The following is a 12,779-nucleotide window of genomic DNA, read 5'->3' on the forward strand; positions in this document are numbered from 1 at the left end:
GAAGTAAAACTACATAGTATTTTTTTTTTTTTAGTTTGTGATTTGCCCTTTGATTTTGTATTGGAAGGATAAATAACTTTTTAATGCAGAAATTTAAAAACTTTTATAAATCCACATTTAATGCTATTTTCAGATGTTGAAATATGTATTCCTATCTATTCAGAAATTAAATATTGATCTCTTTTCATTACAGTGTCATTATATTTTCACATTTACATTTAACTCATTAATCCATCCAATATACACTTTCATGATATTGAGAAGAGACTGACTTAATTTTTCTCTAAAAGAGTTCATGTATAAAAAAAGTACACGGTGCTCTGAAAACTACAACACACTCATGAGAAATTAAAGATGACACCAATAAATGGAAATACATCCCATGCTCATGGATAGCAAGAATTAATATTGTCAAAATGTCCATCCTGCCTAAAGCAACCTACAGATTCAATGCAATTCCTACTAAAATACCAACAGCATTCTTCAACAAACTAGAACAAATAGTTCTAAAATTCATATGGAACCACAGAAGACCCTGAATAGCCAAAGCAACCCTGAGAAGCAAGAATAAAGATGGGGGGATTATGCTACCTAACGCCAAGCTCTATTACAAAACCACAGTAATCAAAACAATTTGGTACTGGCACAAGAACAGACCCACAGACAAATGGAACAGAATAGAGAGTCCAGATATGAACCCACACATATATGGTCAATTAGTATATGATAAAGGAGCCATGGATATACAATTGGGTAATGACAGCCTCTTTAACAACTGGTGTTGACAAAGCTGGACAGCTACATGGAAAAGAATGAAACTGGATTATTGTCTAACTCCATACACAAAAGTAAACTCAAAATGATCAAAAACCTGAATGTAAGTCATGAAATCATAAAATTCATAGAAGAAAACAAAGGCAAAAATCTCTTGAATATAAACATGAACAACCTTTTCCTGAACTCATCTCCTTGGGCAAGGGAAACAAAATAAAAAATGAATAAGTGGGACTACATCAAACTAAAAAGCTTCTATACAGCAAAGGACCCCATCATGAGAACAAAAAGTCATCTGTAGAAGAATATATATATATACTTTTATACTTTTTTAAAATTTGTATTTTTTAAAAATTTTTTATTAAGTATAATTGATATACACTCTTATGAAGGTTTCACATGAAAAAACAATGTGGTTACTACATTTACCCATATTATCAAGTCCCCACCCACACCCCAATGCAGTCACTGTCCATCAGTGCAGCAAGATGCCACAGATTCACTATGTGCCTTCTCTGTGCTACACTGTTCTCCCCATGATCCCCACATCATGTGTGCTAAACATAACACCCCTCAGTCCTCTTCCCCCTCCCTCCCCACCTGCCCTCCCACACCCCTCCCCTTTGGTAACCACTAGTTCATTCTTAGAGTCTCTGAGTTTGCTGCCATTTTGTTCCTTCAGTTTTGCTTCATTGTTATACTTCACAAATGTGGGAAATCATTTGGCATTTGTCTTTCTCCACCTGGCTTATTTCACTGAGCATAATACCCTCCAGCTCCATCCACGTTGTTGCAAATAGTAGGATTTCTTTCTTTCTTATGGCTGAATTATATTCCATTGTATACATGTACCACCTCTTCTTTATCCATTCATCTACTGATGGACACTTAGGTTGCTTCCATATCTTGGCTATTGTAAAAAGTGTTACGATAAACATAGGGGTGCATATGTCTTTTTCAATCTGAGAAGTTGTATTCTTTGGGTAAATTCCAAGAAATGGGATTGCCAGGTCAAATGGGATTTCTATTTTTAGTTTTTTGAGGAACCTCCATATTACTTTCCACAATGGTTGAACTAGCTTACATTCTCACCAGCAGTGTAGGAGGGTTCCCCTTTCTCTGCCAGCATTTGTTGTTCTTAATTTTTTCGATGCTGGCCATCCTTACTGGTGTGAGGTGATATCTCGTTGTGGTTTTAATTTGCATTTCCCTGATGATAAGTGATGTAGAAGAATATGTTTTTAAACAACTTATTCTAAAAGGGGTTAACATTCAAAATTTATAAAGAACTCACACAACCGAACACCCAAAAAACAAGTAACTCAATTAAAATGTAGGCAGAGGATCTGAACAGACACTTCTCCAAAGAAGAAATTCAGATGGCCAACAGGTACATGAAAAGATGTCCACATTGTTAATCATCAGGGAAATGCAAATTAAAACCACAATAAGTTATCACCTCACAATGGTTAGATGAACACCATCCAAGAGACAAAAAATAACAAATGCTGGCGAGGATGTGGAGAAAGAGGAACCTTCATGCACTATTGGTGGGAATGCAGATTAGTTCAGCCATTGTGGAAAGCAGTATGGAGGTTCCTCAAAAAACTAAATACCATTTGACTCAGTAATTCCACTCCTTGGAATTTACCAAAAGAAAACAAGATCCCTGATTCAAAAAGACATATGCACCCCTGTTTATTGCTGTACTATTTAACAACAGCCAAGATATGGAAGAAACCTAAGTGTCCATCAATAGATAAATGGATAAAGAAGACGTGATATATATACATAATGGAATCCCACCATTGGCAGTAACGTGGATGGAGGTAGAGGGTATTATAATAAGTGAAATAAACCAGGTGGAGAAAGACAAGTACCAAATTATTTCACTCATTTGTGGAGTATAAAAACAAAGAAAACTGAAGGAACAAAACAGCAACAGACTCACTGACTCCAAGAAGGGACTAGCAGTTGGTTATCAAAGGGGAGGGGCTGAGGAGGGTGGATGGGGAGGGAGGGAGAAGAGGATTAAGGGGCATTATAATTCACAATCACAATACAGGCAGGTCACGGGGAAGGCAGTACAGCACGGAGGAGACAAGTAATGACTCTATAGCATCTTATTACGCTGATAGACAGTGACTGCAAAGCGGGTAGTGAGGACTTGGTAATATGAGTGAATATTGAAACCACAATGTTGTTCATGTGAAACCTTCATAAGATTCTATATAAATGATACTTTAATAAAAAAAAGTGCACAGTGAACACCTACAAAGCAACAAGAAAAACAGCATCCTGCTATGAAAAATGGGAGAACATGAACAAGAAATTCACAGAATATGAAGCACTAGTAAATATATGACAAATTCAACATAATCTTCACTATTAACTGAACAAATGCAAACTATGAGATACCATTTTTCACCTATTCAGTATGGCAAAGATTCAAAATGATAACATTCTAATTCTAGAATGGCTACACTGAAACAGACACTCATATGCTGTTGATAAAAGTAAAAATGTTTCAACTTTTCTGGAAATGATATGGTGATATTTCTAAGGAACCAATAAAAAATGGGACAAACATTTATGCACAGAAGTATTCATTCCAACACATTTATAGTAATATTCTTTAAGATAATATGAGGACAATTATTTACCCGTATGTATATAATTATGTCCAATAACAGGACAATTAAAAAATAATATGTCATAACTATGTCATAAATGCCATATTGATTTTTCATGAATCTTTAGAAATCCTATTTCCAAAGAGATTTTAATGACAAGCGAAATGATTGCTACAAATGTTAAGTTAGAAAATGCAGGATATAAACTATATAGTATGCTCTCAATTATGGAATGTACAGAGAAAAAGAAAAAAAAAGAAACATATCAAATTTTCAAATACCTGAAAAGAAATATGACGAAATGTTAAAAAACGGTTGCCTCTATTTTTTCTGTATACTTCTAAATTTTCTACAATGGAAGTGTGACCTTAGAATAATTTTAAGAATTAATAATTTTAAGAAGATAAAAATGACAGTTGGGTTATAGGGTCTCTAAGGCCACCTTTGACTAAAATTCTATGCAATTCACAGTACATTCTTATCACAGGTTTTGTGACCTTCCACTGACAATAGCAGAATACATTACAAGTTTGCAATGGCAATGTTGTTTTGGCATGTCATTGCCTGAGATTTCTAAATCTTGAGTAAGACTTCAATGTGGTCTGGTAGAACTGAAGTTAAAACTACACAATATTAAGAAAATGATCCGATACTTTTCCTCATAACATATGTGTATGAATCTGGATAGAAGAATAATCTTTTCAATGTATCCAAAAGAAATAAGAAACATTTTAAAGAGGGGAGAAAAGAAGCTCTGCCTCATTAATATTTGGAGCAACACTTGCTCCCTTACATTATATCATGAAATATAAAAATATCATGTATTAAATATATTTTAGTAAGCATTATGTTCTGCAACTCAGTTAGTTCTATTTTAAGACCTTAGATAACTTATTACTTATATTTTCAAAATCAAGGAAATAAACTAAAGACAACTCTGGAAGTTGAGGATGAAAACTGAGTAAGCTTATGATAAATAAGAATGCTGATTTCAAAGACAAAAACATCCTCACAATCCAAACAAATCAAAATTTAAGTGCACAGAATTAGTATTACAAAGTAAAACCTTTTTCTTGATCTTACTCTGGTGATCTGAATAATCCTAACACATCATGGGAGATAATTTTAAAAACAAATTTGTAGTAAAGTAAAAACACACACAACCCGCCAACCTGAGGTAACTATACTGGACTACAAAGTCAAGATAAATTTAACATTAGTTAAAACAAAATCTGAACAGGTAATTGTGGAAGAAAATATACATAAATGCTATACTAGTGCTCAGAAGATACTCACTTTTTGTGCTGTAGCAAAAATGCAGGAATAGCCAAATGTAAGAATGGGCTGCATTTGATTCTCATACACAGGGAACGAGGCAAACATTAAGAGCTCAGCTACCATTTTTAATGGCTGCATATTCATTCTTCTACAAATGACTTAAATTACCCCTTCTTGTTATTTATTATGTTCCTTTATAAACAACTGTATTAGGCATCTTTGTACAAGAGACATTTAATCCTCTTCCTTAGGATAAATACCCAGAAGTGTAATTTTACATAAAAAAAACTGAGATCATGCTTTAAAAATTTTTTAAACAATTTTATAGGCATTTCTTAGTGATATTAAATATTCTTCAAGTTAGAAGTCAAAATTTGTCTTTTGAAACTAAGAATTGTCTCCTTTATTTTGTTAATATCCTATACTTAACATAAACACACAGTTAAGTTATAACTTAAAGATCAGTATAAATTACTGATAAAATTGGGTGAAACCACTTATCTAAGGGTTTCCATTTCAATGCTGTATTTCATAAAGCAATAAGCCCATCATAAAACTTTGTACTTTACTAAAGGGCCTTATCTAAACACACACATTATGTGTCCCTCATGAGGTTTCAATCAGTGGAAACTCACAAGGTAGTCAGATCAACCGTGACACCAACCAGTCACTCTGAACTTTGGTATCAACTGGGCTGAAGGCTTATTAAGCCTGTTATTGGAAAGAACACAGCAGCACTACAATTACTAGCCAATGAAGAACATGTTGCCGTCATCCCACTGTTCCCTATGATTTGCTTTTATAAAAGCAAAAATATTAAAGACTATAAGACAACTTTTCTTCTGCAAATTACTGGAATAAGGTAAGAAGCTCCTTCAAATTTATTTCCTAAATTTAATCTTAGAACACAATTAAATCCTGGGTGGAAAATTCTATTTTTAATTTAATCCCACATTTTAAAGGTGACAGAAAACAATTTTAGAAAAATTTTTATTTAGTGAACATAATTATTTCTTCACCAAAATGTCATTATTAACATGAACAAAAATTTGAGGTAGTTAAAGCTAACACTCAAATTAAACTAAAAATTCCAGGTCTTAACTGTTTCTAGTAAGTGTCTTATAATTTTCAGGAATGAGGGGCTGTTTCGTAAATGTGTAAGTTAATTATTGCATTAACTGTAATGTTGATTATAATCATCTGAAATGAAGAAAATCTAACTAATACAACTTCTTTTCCTTCCCAGGTAGCAAATGTTTCTAAATTTTATCTTCTTTGTGATAAAAATCAGTTGTCTTTATTAACTAAGAATAGATTTCCATCTAAATTATAATGGCATTATACTACAGATTCAAAAAAATGATCCATGATGTTAAAGTCAGAAATGGAATTATTTCTTCAGAAAATAAAAGTGCAAATGAGGACATTAATTTGAACCAGAGCTTCAAATCTACCAGTTTCTAAACTTATTTAGAACTAGAATAAATCAAGATTTTCTTCTGAGAAACAACAAGAGGTAATTCACAGACTTTCATCAAGAAAAGCAAACCGATCTTCTGACATACTGAGTGGAGTTATCAAGTGTAACAGCAACTCCATGTGGACTGTGTATCGATCGCCAGTGGAGCTGCTGTTACTTTTGATGGTTACCAACTTGCTACAATATAAAAAGGCATATCCAAGGACAGAAAATTGTGGTCACTTGATTGTCTGACTAATGAGGAAAAAAGATAATCTTTCATGTTGTTTTGAAAAATAAGCAAATAACTAAGAATACCTATTTTCCTAAATCAAGTGCACGTCACATAAAAGTCCCAACAATGGAAGAAGATTAGAGTCGTCATTAAGAAATGGTACCCAGGAAAATGACCTATGAATTGACAGACAAGATGGCTGCGTGTCTGTCATTTCTGTAGGCCACTGTCCTGTGTATCTCTGCTACTTCAGAGTCAGAAATCAGCTACTACCAAGCAAGCAGTGTAATGGTAAACGCATAGAAAAGAACACACCACGTAATCGTGTAAATGTACTGACTGTAAATAAAACGTAATGGTACCTAATGAAAATTTGCTGTGTTTTTCTGACAAAGCTCACATTTACTTCACCTAGCTTACCAACCAATGACCCGTGTACAACTTTATTGTCATGACAAAATAATGGTCCAATAAACCAGTCTGCTCTACTTAGTAATACACATAGACGATTGATCAATAGATAGAGCCAATCTCAGTCACTTCAAGGAAATTCCCTAAAAATCTTGTTCTCTAAATACTGAAAAGAAAAGAAAAAAAAAAAAAAAAAACAATAGCAGTGGCTTATAAATATTCCTGAAAAGAAAATTCCCCACTGTGGAATTTTAAATGCTTGTGTAAATTTATCTCAAATTTAAGATATTAAGATATTAGCAGCTTACACACGACCAAGCTCTCAATTATAAAAACAACACAAGCAACAATATTTAGGCCAAAGAGTCTTACCTCAGCTCCAAATTGTACTGATACTGAAATAACTTTACAATGACTTCCTGGTCTCTAGCCTCTAGTTTCTTTTCCTAAAATATACTCTTAATACACATGCCTTCTTAAAAGTTTACACTCTTTAACCTCGAATTCAAGACTCACTATAATTGGCCCAACCAATCTTTTTCAGTGTTTATCTTTCTGAAACTCCCCTCACATACCCACTGTCCCATTACAGTTCCTATACACATGCTGTTTCCGCACTCCAGGTTCTCAGCTCTTGCTAATCCCTCCACTTGCAAAATACTTTCCCCCATTTCCTACCTAATCCACAAGTCCCTACTCAAATGCCACATCTCTTGTGAATGAAGCAAAATAAGCTGTTTTATGGTTTGGTATTTGCCCAAAACAGAGCTTCTAACTCCTCCCTCTGAGCCATGATGCCGTAGGTGTCAGATCACCCGTGAAATAGTAATAAATGCATATTTCAAATTGAAAAGGAACTTTCACATGAAGGATACTAATAACTACCTCATAAGTAGCTATACTTATGAAAGAAAACAAAACACTTTATATAAAAAGCCCTAAAATACATGCATTCATAAAAGTACCACCTAAGTAAATACTGAGAATATCAACAATGAAAAGCAGAACCATCTTACAAAAATTTTGATGAACCCCACACTGGGACACTCAACTCCATGTCTATAGTTATTTGAACTCCCCATAACTGCTGGCCTCCATGCCCTCAAAAACCTCACAAGATCTTCAACTGATGAAATGTGAAAATACTTAAAACATGTGCTCAAATTCTTTACTCATGTTCAACATTAATTCAGTAAAAATTCCATTAATGAAACTAAAACAAAATTATTCACAGAAAATGACAACCTAGGACATATTTCTAAAAGGAATGATTAATATTCCCCTTTCCACATCTGTTAACAGCCACAACACTGAAAGCCTCCCTAATTTACTAGAATAAACCAACTAGACTATCATCTCATTAACAGCAAGGACCATGTCAGTCTTGTTCACAGCCTCAAGAATTTAGTGTCTGGATTAGGAAAAAGATCTTTTCACTTGCTGTTCACTTCCTCACTTACATCAAAGCTTTTCTACCTTGAATTGTTTATTATGTCAATGTATTGTATTTATAAATTAAAAGAAGACGCTAAGGAAAAAAGAGTAATTGGGAATGTAATCATCACTGGAATTAATATAACTTTTTTTGCATTTAACTACATTATAATGTCTTAAATTTTAAAGGCTCTATAAACAGTTACATAATGCCACACTTCTACTGAAAGGGAGAGCAGACTCAGAGTAAAGGAGTGGCTCTAATTCCTAAAGAAAATTCCATCCCAGTATCCCCCATCATCTTTGGATTGTTAACACTTTTTTCTAGCAACGCAAGGTACACAGTCAAGAACAATGAATTGTCATAGGAAAGAAAATCAGAGCCTTTGCTTTTAAATATCAATACTGATAAAAAGTATTGCCATTCCTAAATTTCAACCACGTGGAAGGATCTTTTCAAAAATCATATTTTACTCCTCTCAAAAGGATCATTATTTTAGAGGATTTTATATAACATATATCAGTTCTCAACTATCCACTATTTTTTCCATTTTTTAAGAAAACATAATTCACTTTAAAATGTTGAAAAATTAGAAGGAGTTCTACCTGTTGATCAAGAATTCATCTTTTGTTTTATGATGAAACACAGGAATTGGAACACCCCAAACTCTTTGCCTTGATATACACCAATACGGCCGTCTGTCCATCATTTCGACCATGGCATTCAGTGCTGATCCGGGAATAAATGTCACTTTTTTTAACAATTCCTGCCATTAATTCACAAGTAAAGTCCAGTAAGAGAAAGTAGAAAAATTTTCTAGAACTGTCACTATTTATCCTAATACAGTTCTTTATTTTAGATGTGCACACTCATTTACATACACCACCTTCCCCCCCAAAAAAATAAACTAAAAAAAAACAGATTTCAGGGCAAATGAGGCATAGTTAAAATGGGACCACAAAGGATCTAATAAATAACATCAAGAACAGGCTTCACCTTTGGAAGATGTGACAAGGGATTTTATACTAATTTCCAAGCACCTACATCAAAACTGGTAGTAACACGTTTAGCAGAAGTAGTATACTTCATTAGTCTATGGTTAAAATCTATTCAAATTTAATTTCAATGATTTTTCTTAGAGATACTTAAAAAAATAAGCTCCTGTCTTATGGTGACAAAGACTGCAACATAGTCTAGTTTTACATACTATGATTTAAAACATACAAATCACTTTCTCAAAATGTTACTTCCTATCTCTCAAGAACTCTCTCGACTTCCAACCCCCAAAGAAGTCATAGACTACTAGTATTTGATTTCACTTCATTTGTCAATTACCAAATGATAAATTATATAGCAAAGACGTTTGATAATAACCTCCAAAATGTTAACTTCATTTAAAAATCTCTTTCTACCCATTAAGAAAAGCATTTTTCTATCTTCAAAACAGGTTTAAATGGTTTCCTCACTTACATCAACTACCAGAAATCCCGTCCCCAAAAAGCCCTGTGTAGCACCACCTGCTGGCAGAATGGCACATCTGCAATTCAATTTGATTAACGTTTGGTTTAAAAATCCAAGAAATACGAATACTGACAGGATTATTCGATTTTGCTAACAACTATTACTTTTTTTTCACATTAAAATACATACAGCTATTACTTTTTTAATAATGGCACTGGAATTATGTTTTAAAGAGTCTTTAACTTTCAGGTATATGCTGAAATATCTATGACATAATGCCTGAAATTTGCCTCAAAATAATCCAATGGATAGGAAGTAAAAAGTGGGTGGTAGTAGGAGTAGGGGTATAGATAAAAATAGGTGTCCAGAGTTGACTATTGTTGAAGTTGGGTGATGAAAACACAGCAGTACATTATCCTATTCTCTCTACTTCTATAAAGAAAAACTGAAAAACTGTCTATAAATACGTTTTTAAAAAACTTGGCTTCAGCATATTCCATCAGACTTAGATATTCTTCAACCAAAAATCTGTTCAGTGCTGGAATTTACAAATTTTAACATTTACAAGTAAGGAAAACAGGCTTCATAGGACTGTAAAAAAACAAAACAAAAACCAATCCATCTCACAGTTGTCCAGTCTACACAAATACAGAACATGCAAACTGCTTGGATAGCTTTGGCAAAGGCCCCAAATTGCAAGGCCAACAAATGAACCAACTAATTGTGGTAATATGTAAGATGCAGCTGTAAAACAAAGTATCTGTATATTCAGACTGGTTTAACAAATATGTATTTGAGCTCTTTCATTCAATAAAATTAATTTACTCATAGCATACATACACAGATACATATACGTATTTAATCAAAGAGCTCAAATACACATTAATGTTTAGAACACCAGTTGTATGGTATTCGTTAAAGCAACACCTTCTCAAATGGACTGTAATTTCAATACTAAGGAAGCAAAGGGTTTTAAGAGAGTTTTACTGAATGCTTACCATGTGCCAAGCACTGTTCTGGAACTTTCACTCACTTATCCCATGAGAGAGGCATTATTAGCCCCTTATGTGGATGAGGAAATAGGTTCTGAGAAGTTACACAACTTGCTAAACTCTGTTCTGCCCTAACTGTATGTTATTTTCACTACACTGGACAGGCAGCTTGAACTTAAGCTCTTTAAGCTGAATTACCTTGGCTGTAGTCTTAATATCCGTGATATTTACAAACCACTGCTTGCTGGCACGAATAAGCACTGGTTTCTTAGTCCTCCAGTCATACGGATAGCTGTGTACCAGTCTTTCCTCTTTCAACAAATTATCTGCAGCCTGAAGCATCTTTATAACTTTAAGAAATCAATAACAATTTACATTAGACATAATTAAAAAGTGCAATGAAAGCCTAACAATTCTCTAAACTCCCAGGGAGTACTAAATCTGGGCCAATAGGTGCCAGTCAGTAAGAGTAGCCACCTACCAGGTATCAAAGGCATAATCTGGGAATCTCCTGGCATAAAAAGCAGGCACTATAAAACATTAATGAGACTCCAAATTATGCCATTCCTATGGCTTTTCACATCAAAAGAAGAACAGATTTTATCTAAAATTCTACATTTGAAATTCAGAGTTGGTCTTTCATACCATGTATCTTAAAATGGTCTCTATGTGATCTAGAAGAAACCAGGTAGAGTTGGTTTGAGTTTTGTCCCCAAAAAAGATATGTTCGAGTCCTAACACCGAATACTTGTGAATGTAACCATAGTTGGAAATAGGATCTATGCAAATGTAATGAAGTTGAGAAGAAGTCACACTGGATTAGAATGGGCCCCAAATCCAATGACTGGTGTCCTTGTGAGAGAGGGGAGAAGATACACAGAAGCACACAAGGGTGAAAGAGGACATGTGACAACAGAGGCAGAGACTGGAGTGACAGAGCTGCGGATCTAGGAATGCTGAGGATTACCGGGAACCGCCCGGTGCTAGCAAGAAGCATCGGATTCTTCCACAGAGCTTTTTCAGAGGGAGCAGGACCCTGGTAAGACCTTGACTTCAGACTTCCAGCCTCCAGAACCAAGAAAGAATAAATGTCTGTTGTTTTAAGTCACTAAATTTATGGTAATTTGTTACAGTAGCCCTGGGAAAGTAATACTTGACTTAGTCTTGATCTTACTGTGAGCAAAGAAAGGTTTTTCATAGTACCTGGTTCCTTGTATAGAAAGACAACTCAAGACTGGAGAACCCCTAAGACTGTAATACATAAACCATGTATATGGGTCGGGGATTTATAAAGATTAGGAGAAAAGGGGGGTCTAAAGTCACTGTCAACATCTAGTCTCAAGATTGACTTTATCTTCCATAGAGTAACACTACTGGTCATTATCTCTATAGCCCTGAAATAACATCTCTTTCTGTTGATTGTCTTGATTTTCTTAAACAGAAAGAACAACTTCAAAGCAAAAGATGAAAAGTCCAAACTCCATCTTCATCATGTGGCAAAATAAAATATAATTTTAGCCTTTTGTTTCTGTTGAAAGGATAAGACGGAAGAATAGCCAGCAAAGGTTACTGCTGGCTGCTTCTCAGAAAATACGTAATTTATGATGTCAACATACACAATACTCACCGGCATCTGTTCCCTCTTCAAGCACAGCCTTGTTTTTAAGTTCAGGACCTGCAGTATCAGTGAAAACTCCATCTTCATCCACTAAACAATCCTACAAAGTATCATTTTGAACAATTAAAGTATAAAGACATTTTATCTTATGACAATATCTGGCAAAACAGTAGTCTAGTCCTTTACTAAAGTGAAAATGTAGATACTTAATATTCACTTAATAGAAATTTGTGTATTTACACATTTCAATAACTAAAAGCAAAATGTCTTATTAATTTTATGCCTAAAGTTTAATAACAGAAAGTAAAATATGCAAAAAACATCTTTAACATGGTCTCGATTAATTCACAGATCCATGCCAAAGTATATACATTGTGATGACTTCTGAGACTCACCTTTTACTAAACGGAAAAACTTGCTAAGTAACCAACATGTGCAGTATCAACTTGGGGAGTACTGTTTAGTTTTAAAAAACCAAACTGC

The 12,779-nt window shown here is 34.1% G+C and overlaps 1 protein-coding gene across 1 annotated transcript in view; it reads right to left on the minus strand.

The window, feature by feature from the left end:
- The window catches only part of IARS2 (isoleucyl-tRNA synthetase 2, mitochondrial), a 51,465-nt gene that overhangs the window by 18,945 nt on the left and 19,741 nt on the right, over positions 1–12,779 (minus strand). The window contains exons 10-12 of the mRNA XM_036932167.2: positions 12,306–12,396; positions 10,877–11,028; positions 8,831–8,991 (exon numbers count right to left, since the gene is read on the minus strand). Coding sequence (XP_036788062.2) covers positions 8,831–8,991; positions 10,877–11,028; positions 12,306–12,396 — 404 coding nt within the window. The remainder of the gene's footprint in view (positions 1–8,830; positions 8,992–10,876; positions 11,029–12,305; positions 12,397–12,779) is intronic.

Source organism: Manis pentadactyla, chromosome 19 (assembly GCF_030020395.1).
Source record: "Manis pentadactyla isolate mManPen7 chromosome 19, mManPen7.hap1, whole genome shotgun sequence".
NCBI lineage: Eukaryota > Metazoa > Chordata > Mammalia > Pholidota > Manidae > Manis > Manis pentadactyla.